General features: G+C 36.5%; 1 protein-coding gene across 1 annotated transcript; it reads right to left on the reverse strand.

Moving 5' to 3' along the window:
* Positions 1-1,571: 1,571 nt before the first annotated feature.
* LOC113282348 (2-hydroxyacyl-CoA lyase-like) lies at positions 1,572-3,829 on the reverse strand. Its single transcript, XM_026531327.1, has one exon. It carries the CDS (start codon positions 3,710-3,712, stop codon positions 1,970-1,972), a length of 1,743 nt encoding a protein of 580 aa, XP_026387112.1. The 5' UTR covers positions 3,713-3,829; the 3' UTR covers positions 1,572-1,969.
* Positions 3,830-16,364: the final 12,535 nt, after the last annotated feature.

The following is a 16,364-nucleotide window of genomic DNA, read 5'->3' on the forward strand; positions in this document are numbered from 1 at the left end:
TAATCATTTTTATTAAAGAAATTTATTTTGTTATTAATCCACCGTTTTATTTAGGGAAGTTAATGGTGTTAATTTGGTGATAATTAAGAGTGATTAATTATTGAAATTCTTGAATACAAGAAAACAGATTTTTAGTTGAAAACAAAAAGGTAGAGAGTTTTCATCTTAACGTTTTTGGAGTTGTAAAACAAAAATAAGAATTTTTTGAGAGAAAGAGAACTAGTGTGTGATCATCACTTGTTTTTGACAAGTTTGATTTTGAGCAAGAATAGAAGTGTAAAGTATCACATACTCTGAAAGTGCAAGAGTGATTGTGAAAGAGATTTACTCGGCTATTTTATCCTGGGGACGACGCGACATGGAAGAACTGTTGGCAAAATTTTGGGCAGAGCCGCGAAACGTCTTAAAGAGAGCGATCTGGTCGTGACTCAACCATGATTTGTTTGGTTCATGATTATTTTGCAGGCGGATTACGACAATTGTTCCAACAGTTACCTCACCTACAACTCCACCGTGGTATTTACAGAGAATGATAGCAGAAATAAAGGATCATATCAATCATATACGACACACAGCCATCCAACACAACTACAGAGAGGGAAACCAAGCGGCAAATGGACTTGCCAATCACACAGCAGATGGAAGCCAGACAGGGAATCTTGGAACCAAAATATGGGAACAGGCAATCCCAAGTTTCATTATACTCAGTAACTCCATGGGTGCGAAATACCCTAGTGTAGTTTCCTCTTAGTTTTTCTAATAAATACATGCTTAAAAAAAAAATTGTCATATTTCCCGTGTATACGGACAATCGGTCATATGGATGTTTTTTCACTTTCAAATTGATGAAATGGGCATGTATTCAGTTTGAGATTCGTATGTGTAGAATTCAGGTTTTTCTATGCAACAGTTCTCATTTGGTGTTTGTGGGTGGATAGATTTTAGCCCTTAAATTTGAGCAGATCTGGTTCTTGGTAATCTAGTAATCCTCCCTGAAGTAAGCTTATGTCATGATCGAGCAGATTTGGTTTTGGTTCACCTCTACCGAAAGTTCAGTGTCTAACACAGAGACAAGTTCATCTCTCAGATTTTCTAGTAAAGAAGAAGAAAAGACATTCGAGAAAATGCTGAAACCAGCCAAATATTTCAGTATGTTACTTGAAAGTCATGGATTTCATGTTAATTTCTAATTTTAATTTGTGTTTTATCATTTCAGTGAGAGAGACTGGAAAAGAAAATAGAGATCAAGTGTCAGGGAAGATCTTCTTGCACAACCCAAACAGAAAGAAACGGCTGCACGAGAAACTTCACTGTCACCTGTTCTCCAAACAATGAAAATCCATTTTACTCCTGTATTTTGAAGTTTCCTGCTTGTATTTCCAGAAAACACAACTGCAGACTGTAGTTTCGAGCTAAAATGCAATTATGTATCTTCTTTTTTTTTCTTATAATATGTGTTGTTGTATTATGTATCTTGAAATATTTTCAAGTAACTCCAAGAAGACAGATTTGCTAGATTCAAGAAGCCAATTGAATTTAATCCTGTTGCTTTCATTCGATATGCCGAATCAAATCCAAGCTGAAACATTCATTATATCTCTTAATAAGGTCGAACAAAAGCAACGTGACAAACATCAGTGAAAAGACAAACAAAGATGCAAAAGCAAAACAAGCGAGGAGGGGTAGAAGTAGAAACCATTATGGCATACAATTTTTTACACAACTGATGTCCCAATTTCACTTCGATTTGTGGTGACATGCAAAATTACAAAGTCAACATAACTTTCTCAGACCATTCAATTATTCAAACTAAGTAAAAGTGAAGTTCATGAGGTCAGTAAACAAGGGACCATGTATACTAACGATATATGCTGATAGTAATTATTCAACTGAACAGTTGAATCCCAAATACTACATGGTTCGAATCCTTTTAGTAAACTATAGGCAGAAAAATCATTACCTTCTTTCCTTAGTTCTTGTGCTGCATTCTCCCACTCTCGGAGCCAGCATAAGGATCTATTGTAACGTTTATTACAGTTGGCTTCCGAGCAAAAAATGATTCCGCAAGTGCAGATTTCAATTCTTCGGGAGTTCCAACAAGATAACCTTTCCCTCCAAAAGCTTCAATTAGGGTGTGATATGCTGCACCTGGAACAAATGAAGTGGGAGCTGGATCATCTTTGTAAGGGCCTCCGATTTCTTCAGGGTTCCTGCGATCACCACCATATACACCACCATTGTTGAAAACAATTACAACAACAGATAACTGGTATCGCACTAATGTCTCGACTTCCATAGCGCTGAACCCAAATCCAGAATCTCCTTCAACAGCAACCACAAGCCGATCAGGCGAAGCAACTGCAGCAGCAATGCAGTAACCTAAACCGACCCCCATCGTCCCCCAAGTCCCTGCATCTAGCCTTGTCCTAGGCTCTGTCTGAACCAGAACAGCTCGGCCAACATCCATCGTATTTGCACCCTCGGAAACCAAAATCGGAGCAGGGCTTCCCTGTGCTAGAATAGCATCCCTAATGATTCTCATCGGCGTAAGGAAATTAAACGGCACAACATCCTTAGACAACTGCACTTCCATCCTCGAAACATTCTCCTTGGCCTTCTTCATAATCGCTTGGATCCAAGGATGTCTTCTCCCTAAACAGAAAGGATCGTCTTTAATTTCCAAATTAATCCTATCCAAAACCCGCTTCGCATCACCAACCAAACCAACACAAGGTTTTCTAAGCTCAACCTCTTCTTTGGACACATCAATCAAAATAAACTTCACATCCTCTGACCACTTTGGGGGTTCACCAAAATGCAACAACCAGTTTAGCCTCGCACCAACAACAACAGCAACATCGCATTGACCAATCGCGAGGCTCCTCGCAGCTGTTGCAGCTAGTTCATGTGTATCAGGCAACAACCCTTTCCCCATAGGAGTCGGTAAGAATGGAATCCCGGTCCTATCAACAAGTCTTTTCAGTGAATCCTCGGCTCTAGCAAACGCCGCACCTTTACCGAACACAATCAAGGGTCTCTTCGCATTCCTAAGTACCGACGCTGCTTTTCCAACCTCTAGGTTTGCTAGTGTTTCTTCTAGAATTTGATTTTGGTCAGACACAGTCAAAAGCTCATTAGCCACAGACTCAGTAACAGTCTGGTGAAGAACATCAGTAGGAACATCAAGATAACAAGCCCCAGGACGACTGAATACACACGAACTCAAAACAGTTTTAACATCCCCAGGGATGTGTTTAATTTCAGTAACCTTAATTGAATACTTGACAAAGGGTTTTACAGCTTGAATCTGATCAAGTTCTTGAAAATCGCCTTTACCAACATCTTTCTGATCACAAGATCCAGAGATCATAACCATAGGCCAACAATTAATAGTAGAATTAGACAAACCAGCTAAACCATGTACACAACCAGGACCAGAAACAGTAAGAAGTATACCTGGTGAACCAGTTAGATAACCATACGCGGATGCAGCATAACCAGCAGATTGTTCATTATGAAAAGCTATGAATCTTATACCTAAAGATACCGCTCTGTTTGCCAGTGATGTTACTGGTATACCTACTACACCAAACATAACTCTGACGCCTGCACGGAACAGAGATTGAGCTATGAGAAGGTTGCCGTCGATTTGGGTTTCCGGGGTTTTGTTTGGTGATTCTTCAAGGAGGGTTAGGTTATCGATTTCTGCCATTAGAGAGAGTCTGAGAACAGATGTTCTTGTTGGTGATCAAAATGGGAAAGCAACTACCGGGGATGGAAAATCTGGATGCTTTGGAACCCACGAAGCAACTGAAATCTAAGTAAACACTCAACAAATCGGTAACAATTTATATCATGATGACGTTAGTTTGACTATGGATATCTGATTTTGACCCAAGTCAAAGTTAATAGTTTTCATCTTCACTCTTCTTTCCCATGGACTAACCCCCAAGATACAAGATTCAAGGTGGCCTCCTAACCGGTATGGTTTTGTTCAAGGTACTCAAGGGAGCGTTTAGCCATTTGGCGTTCAGGAGAAAGCGACATAGTCAAAGTGCCAAACCATTGGTTGCTCCTCTATTTCTCCTAAATTATACATAAACTTGATTTTATCCTCATTTCTCAATATGTTTTTTCTCTCTCCACAAAATGTAGGTTTGTATGTGTGATTATTGAGGTTATCTTGAGTTGTGTGAAAAAAATCAAAGGAATATTTGCTTGTGGTTGTTGTGGTTCTTTTGAATATGTCTTGCCAAATTTTCATCCACAAACAATAACAAGGTACGAAGAACAAGTTTGATTTTTTTTTATGATGTGTTGTGATTTCTGATTTGAAATTGCAATGAATTTAGGGTTTGATAGTGTGGATTGTTTAGTAGTTGTTTATAGTTTTAATTGATTGTGTGGATTGAATTTTATAATTAAAATAAATTTAGGGTTTATTTTTGACACAAAATATGTATGGAGTTTGATATGTATAATGTTGTGGTTATTATGTTTATGATGCTTGTATAAAAAATTTAGAATTAAGCATGGTATGAGTTTTTGGATTCACCAAGGTTGTTTTAATGAATTGGGTTTGTGGCTATGCATATGTGGTAATGGTGTTTGTGGTGAAATTAAAAATGAGATATGGATGGTTTTGATAATTTGTTAATTGACAAATAAAAGCATGATTTATGTTTTGCATAAATTAGATAATGGAGGAGGATATTGATAAGTTTGAGACATTGTCTAGAAGAAATGCTCCATCAAGGCATATAACTGATAGTGATATCATTGATAGTCGTCCTAAGGAAAATTTTAGAAGCAGTTGGGGTAGTGTGAAGGAGTTTTATGAAATAATGGTTGCAAATAACCCCCTGGCACGTGCGCTTTGTGTCAATTGTGGTTTCTCTTCTGTGTTTCAATTTGCTTTCAAGAATGCGGATCAACAATTCACTGAAACTATTACGAAGAGGTGGCTGGAGAAGATGAAGACTTCCATTTTCCTGAGTTTGAGTTAAGGTTAACACCTCTGGACTTCTATCGATTGACAAGTATTCCATTTAGAGGAAATAAGGACATTCCAGCACTTCCAAGAAAGATATTTGTTGCAACAGATTATGAAGAAATAAATGAAAAATATTTCCGGTGTGTGTTACAACATTATGAATTTTGAAAGTCAATGAATGAGGATGTTCCAGTTTGGGAATGAAAGAAAAGTCAATTGCAACTATCTCACTTGGCTAGTTACATAAAAAGTAAACAGTCAACGCGAAATCGAGTAATTGACAATACAAATATTGCCTAGGAATTGAAAAGAATGCTTTTACTTCGGTCTGTCGGGTATTTCATGTTCGCATACCTCACTGGAAGAGGTGACAAACGTTGGTGTGTTGTGTTGGAAAATTTGGAAAACTTAGGCAACTATGATTTGGGTACTCCTGCATTTGGTAATTTGTGTAAATGGCTTAATGTTTGGAGTAGCTATGAGAAGAAGGATATGGGTGGGACGTGTACTATTATTACTTTCGTAACTGCCAACCGATTTTGAGGAATGACTTAGGAGAAGATGACTTTGATTGTCACCCTGTCATTTCACTTTTTCAACATAGATGCCAGGGGTAATAAAGATCTTCACAAACATTCGGTCACTAGTATTCGAGCTCAAATTGACTTGAGGGCCTATGATATGATAAGCTGGCTCCCAAGGAGGCTAGGTGATGACATTGATGAATTCGTAGATTTTCAGAATTCTTTAGAACGGTCTAAAAAGAGGATTGTTTTCAAGGATGTTGAAAAGGGAACAAGAGTATCGACATACTTAGCCGAGAGATGTTATAGACAAATAATGGGGGAAGTTGTATTCCCATTTGAACCACCTGAGTTGGATGACGTGAAACATGATGAGGATGTCTTTGTAACAATTCACTTTTATGCAGTTGACGAAATGCAATACCGACGGTTCTGGAAAGTAAAAGTGTCGGAACTTCGGTGACCAAAACCGTACATACAAGAACCCATGATGAGTTTGGTGTGGGAAACATTGGTGTCTCTCGGCAGTTGTTTCCATAATTTGCGCCTCTCAGTATGGCATCACAGTCTTACAATACAACCGATTTGGAGATCGCATGACACAACTGCCTCAAATGGATTGGTCTTTGCCTTTTTACACCCCCTACATGTGCCAAAGCCAACAAAAATTCCATTTGATTTTAGAGAAATGAATGTATCATTCGTTAGTAATCTTATGTTGTTTCTTTTTTTCTTCTTCTGTGAACCATTTCTATTAAAATTTTGCGGAAATGTAAACTTTTATTCTAATTTTTGCAGGAGGAGTTGCAACAATTTTCTACGGAACAATACTTGTTTAACCAAGCTAGTCATCAAGTGGTGTATAAAGAGTCGAGGCGTCGTTTTCACCGAGGTTCTTATTCAGGAAACCCTTCTTTTTCACAAGCATCTGATGCTCTCTATTATTGGAGTCAAGAAGAACAAACTTTGGGGGGAACCTTTGCTGCAGACGCATCTTTTCAGCAAACTTATATTCGTCGTAAACGTCAAAATGTAAGAGAAGAACCAACGTCCGAACAATGTTACATACCAGTACATACAGCGGGTGACGAACCTATAGAGACTACTGCGACACATACAACACCATGTACTGATTTAAAAGGTCTCGTAGAGTGCATCGTACATGAATGGTTTCTTCGTGTTCTCATGAAACTCGATTCGAGTCATAATTTTCTGCAATAACAAAAATAAAATAAAATTAGAGTACTTATTTACGTATGGTGTCGGTAAAAAAAAGTTGAATAATCTTACCAGAGATTCGTATAACAATGCCAAATTAGCTATCTTTACTTCGAAAAAATTGTGACAAAAATTATAATTTCGTTGTCGATCAAGTTGAATCTTTTTGTACTGAGAGCTTCGTTCTATCATTTTCATTTCCGGTAAAATCTTCAAAGGAATGAAAAACACGGTCCCAAAAAATGCTTACTCGATTTTCACCTGCTCTAAGGGGACCGACATTTGTAGCAAAGATCCAGGCTTCCACAACAGCAACATCTTCTACATTAGTGAAGCGCATGATTAATTTGATAAAAGCTTATTTCTCTATCACGTGGGATTTCAAAAATAGTTGTGTTTACTTAATGCTCAGGATGACATTATATAGAAAGATATAAGGTGCACCAAATACGAGTTCTATTTAATGTTCTCTCATTTCGAGAATTCAATACAAGATTGGAAAAAAAAGTACTGTAGCAGACTATGACCAAAGCAGTAATGAGTCTTGTCTTTGCTAGTAATGAAAACACATTATTGAGGAGTCTCTGTCATTTACACTTTTCAATAAACATCAATGACTCATTGCAGTGAGTTTTCAATACACGTCGCAGTTCAATACACATCATTGACTAATTGCAGTGAGCATTCAAATCACTTCAATGACATTGAATAGTCTATGGATATGGATAGTCATTCAATGATGCAGCTGGGAGCTATTGATTTAAACGCAATCGCGCGGTGTCAAAACGCCAAATCTAGTTTTTCTCTTGTTTGAAATGTGAAAAGGCGGGGGTATAACGACCACACCCAATAATTCATTCGGCAATGTGTATGGACTAAACTCCAATGTAATTCCGAGGGCACCAACTTAAAAGCGACACTCAATCAATAATTATATCAAAGAGTTTTTATCTCTTTCTCAATACAATCAGCAAATCAAACAGATAGAAATCTGTAAGCCTGGTTGATATGAGAAATAACTTGGACGGTACCAAAAACCAATGCCCAAGTGTCAATCAAGTTTTATCCAACAAACAAGGTCGGATTTATCAACTGATTGAAATATGCACAACCTATGATATTTCAATTATATAAAAATATAATGCGGAAAATAAATAACACAAACACCAAAAAATTTATTAACGAGGAAACCGCAAATGCAGAAAAATCCTGGGGCTTAGTCCATATTTGAACACCACACTGTATTAAGTCACTACAGACTCTAGCCTACTACAAGTTAACTTCGGATTGGAATGTAGTTGAGCCTTAACCAAGTCTCACACCAATTAAGGTACAGTCGCGTTGCTTACGCCTCTTGAATCCCAGCAGGACTCTGTGCACGTGATTCCCTTAGATGATCCCACCAACAACTAAGAGTTGTTACAACCCAAAGTCGAAGACTTATAAACAAATCTGTCACATATATGTCTATTCTTTATACGGTTTTTTGTTCCGTCTTTTGATAAATCAAAGTGAACAGGAACCAACTAATAATCCGGTCTTATACTCCCGAAGAGAAGCCTATAAATATTAGTCACCTCACAATAACCCAACTGATTAACAGGAAAAGTTATTGCGGAATCACAAGAGTCTGAGACAAACTGTTGTGATTACTTTTTATATCTTACCTATCGGAGATAAATCTCGAGTAAATCTTAGAGAAGACAAAACTCAATACGATAGAACAAGCAAGATCAGAATACGCAACTCAGAGAAAATAGTTAGATCTGGCTTCATGAATCCCAATGAAGTCTTCAAGTCGTTAACCTATAATGGTTTTGGAAAAACCTAGGTTAAAGGAGAATCGACTCTAGTACGCAACTAGGAACACATAAACGTGTGGGGATTAGGTTTTCCAGTTGCTAGAGTTCTCCCTTATGTAGTCTTTCAAATAAGGGTTGTTTTCAATCAAAGCTAAGATAGCTTAGTAATAAAGCGTTTAATATTTACCATTAGATGAAATCCTGATTTAAGATTCAAGCTAAGTCTGCTTAAAAATAAAGCAATCAATCTCCACCTTTAGATGGTCCTAGATTTTTACACACAAATGAAATATACTTTCATTTAGATATGGCTTAACGTACCTAAACGTGTATATTGAGTTGGCTCAATAACAGTTAACTGAAGTTAGCCATATGAACACTTTTGTCTCAGTCGTATTCATCTAACACTTATAGATCAAATATGATGATCAATCAACATGAAAGATAATCAAATGAATCTAATTGTGTTTCAAATAGAGTTGTTCAATTGTTCACTATCTCATAGAAATATATATGAACAAATAGAATCGAAATCGGGTTGATTCGTAATCATACAAAGTACTTGTATAAGAATAAATTCATGAACATTAAGCCACGGTTTGTAAACATTGCATTCCTTAGATCATAAATGTTTTAGTTCATGAGTATGAGAATCATACATAACCGATTCTACAACTTTACCACTATGTTCGCCAACCAGGTATGCGAACAACAGCTCCGGACCTTGGCCTAGACAAGCCGTTCGCAAACCCGGTTTGCGAGCAATCATTCCGGACCCAACTCAGGTAAACCCGTTGGCATACTAGGTACGCAAACAAGAGTTCCGGACCTTCTCAGGTAAATCCGTTCGCATACTAGGTACGCAAACAAGAGTTCCGGACCTGAATCATCACAATATAGTTCGCATACTAGGTATGGATACCGTGTTGTATCCAAACATGGGTAATCATTCTAAACTCTCGTTTCAATCATTGAAACATCCTTGGAAGACGACAATGGTTGTCTCACACAAACCATTAGCTTCAAGTAATTTTCAAGTGATATAATGATCAATACGAAACTTCCCAAGTTAACATCAAATGACTGTCTCACACAAATCATATAAGATGTTCAAGGTAATTTTCACATGATCATCCTTTGACTTAATATTTAGTTTCCAAAAAATAGATTGTTTCCAATAAACTCGTCAAGAATATGATGAACATAGCTAAAGAAAAAAGCTTCCAACACATATTTCGAGAAATAGATAAGCGAGATAAACTCGGCTCGAAATATCAAATGTGTATAATGTAAAAGTCTATATATCTATATGACTTAGTATCATTAGAAGATATAATAGAATATACTTCTGAGTAATAAATAAGTTTTAGTCTCCACATACCTTTTGTTGATGGATTTCCTCCAAGCTCCTCAGTAGATCTCCGTCTTTAATTGGTGAACGTCGTGAAGTCTAAATCTCAACTACACATTCTATCCTAATCCGAGACATAGTTGTAAGTAGACTAGAAATCAAGTATATAGTTTTGATCAACTAAACTTGACAAACGATCTTGAGATAACAACGCTTGCGAGTTCGACCGAGCAGTGATCTAACAATCTCCCCCTTTGTCAATTTTAGTGACAAAACTATCAATACATATGGATTACAAAATAAATAAACTTTGTAGCTTCTCATCCATCATGCTTGATTTCCTTGGCTCTTCAATATTCCTTGAATTCTTCGTTGCTCCAAGACGATTTTGAACGTGTTCAACTCAGCATCATTGTTGTTGAAGATCCGTAGGCGTAACAATAAGAAAACATATGTTCTCAATCATTGTTATACAGTGTCATAGTATTACTATTGATAATCAAAGTTCAATTGTATCACAACTTTGAAATAATACTATGGTGATATGTATCACTCCCTCTTAGTCAATACTTCATCTTTCAATGAAAACCACCCCCTCTTACATAATGATCCGTAAACCATATGTATGTATTGTGAACTACAAAATATTTCTCCCCCTTTATTTCAATATAAATTGGCAAAGGTACGAAAACTAAGGTATCATAATAAAAAATTTCAAAAATATACTTCATGACTAAAAGAGAATATATCAACTTTGTTTCGATGATTTCACATAGTCGAAACTTAGTGTATTCATCAAGGAGTTTATAAAGATACAAGATAACTCCTCCAATATTCCACAGACGCACTCCCACAAAGATATAGCAATTAAGCCCAAGTTCAATCAAGAACTCTCCCCCATTTGATGTCATTCCCAAGAGAACAACATGAGCGACCTTACTTTTACGAGAAAAGAAGGATTTCTTTGAATACTTTGATACCTAACAGAAAAAATACCACTACTAGAAACAAATGCGGAATTTAAAGAACACTACACTGGAACTTCAAGATTTTATTTCCCAAAAGATATAGATGAATTTAAGGGCAAAATAAAAAGTTAGAAATCTAATGAACCAAAACAACACCAATAAACCGCTATAAGTGTTGAAATGTTGCAGTATCTAGAGGTTTGGTGAAAATATCATCCAATTGTTATTCGGATAGCACAAATTTCATGTTAATAATACCATTTTCATTGAGATATCTAATAAAATGATACCTTATATCGATGTGCTTAGTTCTTGAGTGCTCAACAGGATTCTCAGTGATGCGAATCGCGCTTGAGTTATCACAAAATATTTTCATTATGCCAGTGTCAATTCTATAATCGGCAAGCATTTGTTTTATCCATAAAAGTTGAGTACAACACGAACCTGCAACAATATATTCTGCTTCGCATGTTGAAAGGGATTGAGAGTTTTGTTTCTTGCTATGCCATGCAACAAGATTCAACCCTACATAGTAAAATCCCCCGGATGCACTCTTTCTGTCTTTCACACATCTTGCCCAGTCAACATCAAAATAAGCAATAAGATCAGTGTTAGTATCAAAACTATAAGATAGACCTTAACCGATAGTATGTTGAATGTATCGCATGATCCGTTTTGTAGCAGCAAGATGAGATTCCTTCAGATTAGCCTGAAATCTAGCATAACAACCAACACTAAAAGCAATATCAGGTCTGGTAGTTGTAAGATATAAAAGACTTCCAATGATGGATCGATAAAGGTTTTGATCCACACTGATTCCTTTCTCATCTCTATGTAGTTTACCAGTAGTGGGAATGGGAGTAAGTTTTGGAGTAGACTTATCAAGACCGAAATTCTTTATAAGATCCCTAGCATACTTTTCTTGAGATAAGTATATTCCATCTTGTGTTGTTGAATTTGTAATCCAAAAAAGTTTTTTAATTCACCAACATTGCTCATCTCAAATTCCCTTCTAAGAGACACTTGAAAATCCTTTACAAGTTTCTAGGAGGTCGATCCAAAGATGATATCATCTACGTAGACTTGACAATAAAAACCTCCTTCCCACTACATTTGGTAAAAAGTGTCTTATCAGCTCCACCTCTCGAAAAACCTTTCCTAAGAAGAGAAGTAGTTAGTTTTTCAAACCAGGCACATGGTGCTTGTTTTAATCCGTACAATGCCTTTCTGAGCCTAAAGACATGATCTGGAAATTATGAACTTTCAAATCATTTAGGTTTAGCAACATAAACCTCTTCCTTTAAACATCCATTTAAAAATGCGGATTTCACGTCCATTTGAAATAGCTTAATCTTGAGAAAACAAACAAGATCTAATAATAATATAATGAACTCAAGGCGTGCCACAGGACCAAAGGTTTTCTCAAAGTCGATATCTTCAATCTGTGAATATCCCTGAGCGACAAGTCTAGCTTTGTTTCCAACAATTGTGCCAAATTCATCTGACTTGTTCTTGAATATACATTTAGTATCAACAATATTTACATTACAAGGACAAGGTACGAGTTCCCATACATATTGTCTTTAGAATTGATTTAACTCTGCATGCATTGCATTCACCCAAAAGGAATTGCTAAGAGCTTCATCAATGTTTCTTGGTTTTACTTACGATAGATAACATCCAAAATTGCAAATATTTTGAAGTTGACCTCTCGTCTTAGCTGTAGAATTCGTTCCTCCAATAATAATGTTAGTATCATGATTCCTTTGAAACCAGAGATGTCATGGTGGAGCACGTTCACGTTCAAATAGAATACCCTGACTAGGGGTTTTCTCTTCGTCACTAGAAATGTCAGGATCTGTAACAGTTGGTACAACTTCTACTGATTTTGAGACCCCTTTGACTTTCTCAATTGTCTCCGTTGAAGGCAATTCAGCAGGAGAGTCATCATGACGGAAATCACTCAGATCGTCATGATAACATTTGCTGACTCCATCATAACATGGGTTTTGAGATTGTACACTCGAAAACCACGACCGCCAGATGCATAGCCAAGAAAAATACCTTCATCGCTTTTGGAATCAATTTTTCCTTTATGTTCTCGATCTTTTAGAATGTAACACTTACTTCCAACACTCTGAGATAGTGTAAGTTGGGTTTCTTACCATACCACAACTCATAAGGAGTATTTAGGGTCTTAGACCTTAAATAAACACGGTTGATCAAATAGCATGCTGTAAAAACAACTTCTCCCCAAAACTTTAACGGTAAGTTTTTGTTATGGAGCATTACCCTTGCCATTTCCTGAATATTCATATTATTCTTTTTTGCAACTCCATTGGCTTGTGGAGTAATGAGTGGTGAGTATTGTTGAATAATTCCCAGTTTATCACAGAATTCAAACACCTTGGTGTCCTTGAATTCAGTACCATGATCGCTTCTAATTTTCTTTAGCTTGCGACCCTGTTCATTCTGGATTCTATTAATAATAATAATCTTAAACTCACTTAGAGTTTCATTTTTGTGAGCTAAAAATGCCTCCCAAGTGAATATGGTGTAATCATCTGCCATAACTAAAGCATACTTCTTTCCAAGTGGAGCTTTAGTGAGAATATCTCGAGATAATTTATGTGGGACTTTAGTTTGTTTACCCTTTTGACAGGCACCACAGGCACCATCAATCTTGGCATTGATTTTGAGAATGCCTCTAACAAGTTCTTTGTTAATGATCTTAGTTAGAAGACGATAATTGATGTGACCAAAACGCTCATGCCAAAGATGTGTAGATTCCACCTTAGTCAAATTGTAATTATTATTAAACTGAGTATGCAAGAGGTAATAATTATTTTTACCACGAGTTTCCTGAAAAATTACTTTTCCAGTTTTGTCTATAATGTCACATCCATTCACACTGAAGACAACTTTATGGACTTTGTCACCAATTTGACTAACAGAAAGAAGATTAGCAGTCATACCTTTAACGTATACGACATCATTGATTTCAGGAACACCTGGTAATTTGATCGTCCCCTTTTTACTTATGTATCAATAACTCCATCTCCGAATGTTACTGGTCCTCCTTCAAAATCGTTTGTGTTCACAAACCAAGAAACATCACATGTCATATGCCGGCTACATCCACTATCAAGGAACCATTGACAGGGTGATGTTGATTTTAGAGCAAAAGCTCCCATACTAACACTACTTTCCCATTTGGGTTTTCCTGTTAGTTTTTCACACCTCTTTAGAGTAGTAAACAGTTGTTCATCTTCTAATGAAGATCACTAGCAACCTTTAAACTTTTCTTATAAGGTATACATGTATGTTGGAATGATCATGAGAACCACAGAACGTACATGAACCAACATCACAAAGCTTATTTGAGAAACTCTGAGTCACATTAGGATTCACAAAGCCTAACCCTCGCTTATCTCCTGACTTACGACAATCCTTCAAAGAAGGATTAAAGGAGTTTCTCAAATTTATTGAAGATTCTTTGACAAACTTCAAATCATTATACTTTGCAATATCTGCAACAAGACCAGTATTGATCCGGATTTGTTTATCTAACTTCTTCTGGAGATCAACAACCTTTTCAGAAAATTCTCGAAGATCAGAATCTTTGATTTAAATTTCGCAATGAAGAATATCAATTTTCCTTATCAATCGTTGTTTCTCTCGACAAATATTTTTGATGATTTCCTCTAGATCAAAACCCACAACCTCATCGATGGTTTCTAGAACACACTCGGAGTTGAGTGGATCTGAAACTGGTGAAGTGTTAGCAGAGACTTTATTGTCCATACACATTGGATTGCTTCAAACATAGACTTGTGAGGTCTTAGCGTGTTTTCCTGCTCTGATACTAATTGAAAAGGTGGGGGTATAACAACCACACCCAATAATTCATTCGGAAATATGTATGGACTAAACTCCAATGTAATTCCTAGAGCACCAACTTAAAAGCGAGACTCAATCAAGAATTATATCAAAGAGTTTTTATTTCTTTCTCAATATAATCAGCAAATCAAAAAGATAGAAACCTGCGAGCCTGATTGATATGAGAAATAATTTGGACGGTTCCAAAAACCAATACCCAGGTGTCAATCAAGTTCTATCCAACAAACGAGGTCGGATTTATCAACTGATTGAACTACGCACAACCTGTGATATTTCAATTATACAAAAATATAATTCGGAAAAGAAATAACACAGACACCATAAATTTTGTTAACGAGGAAACTGCAAATGCAGAAAAACCCCGAGACCTAGTCCAGATTTGAACACCACATTGTATTAAGCCGCTACAGACTCTAGCCTACTACAAGTTAACTTCGAACTGGAATGTAGTTGAGACCTAACCAAGTCTCACACTGATTAAGGTACAACCGGGTTCCTTATGCCTCTAGAACGACATCGATTAAGGTACATCCGGGTTCCTTATGCCTTTAGAACGATACCGAATTCCGCGCACTTGATTCCCTTAACTGATCTCAACCACAACTAAGAGCTTCTATGACCCAAAGTCGAAGACTTTTAAAAAAATCTGTCTCCCACAGATATGTCCATTCTTTATTCGTTTTTTTGTTCCGTCTTTTGATAAATCAAGGTAAACAGGAACCAACTAATAATCCGGTCTTATACTCCCGCAGAGCAGCCTAGAAATATTAGTCACCTCACAGTAACCCAATTGATTAACAGGAAAAGTTATTGTGGAATCACAAGAGTCTGAGACGAAGAACTGTTGTGATTACTTTTTATATCTTACCTATCGGAGATAAATCTCGAGTAAATCTTAGAGAAGTTAAAACTCAATACGGTAGAACAAGTAAGACCAGAATACGCAACTACACAGAAAATAGTTGGATCTGGCTTCACGAATCCCAATGAAGTCTCCAAGTCGTTAACCTATAATGGTTTTGGAAAAACTAGCAAAAAAAAAACAAAACTATAATGGTCTTGGAAAAACCTAGGTTAAAGGAGAATCGACTCTAGTACGCAACTAGGAACACACAGACGTGTGGGGATTAGGTTTTCCAGTTGCTAGAGTTCTCCCTTATATAGTCTTTTAAATCAGGGTTGCTTTCAATCAAAGCTAAGATAGCTTAGTAACAAAGCATTCAATATTCACCCTTAGATGAAATCCTGATTTAAGATTCAAGCTAAGTCTGCTTAAAAATAAAGAAATCAATCTCCACTGTCTGCTTAGATGGTCTTAGCTTGTTACACACAAATGAAATATACTTTCATTTAGATATGGGTTACCGTACCTAAACGTGTATATTGAGTTGGCTCAATAACAGTTAACCGAAGATAGCCATATGAACACTTTTGTCTTAGCCGTATTAATCTAACACTTCTATATCAAATATGATGATCAATCAACATGAAACATAATCAAATGAATGTAATTGTGTTTCAAATAGAGTTGTTCAATTGTTCACTATCTCATAGAAACATATATGAACAAATTGAATCGAAATCGGTTTGATTCGTAATCGTACATGT

The sequence above is a fragment of the Papaver somniferum genome, chromosome 5 (genome assembly GCF_003573695.1).
Source record: "Papaver somniferum cultivar HN1 chromosome 5, ASM357369v1, whole genome shotgun sequence".
Lineage (NCBI taxonomy): Eukaryota > Viridiplantae > Streptophyta > Magnoliopsida > Ranunculales > Papaveraceae > Papaver > Papaver somniferum.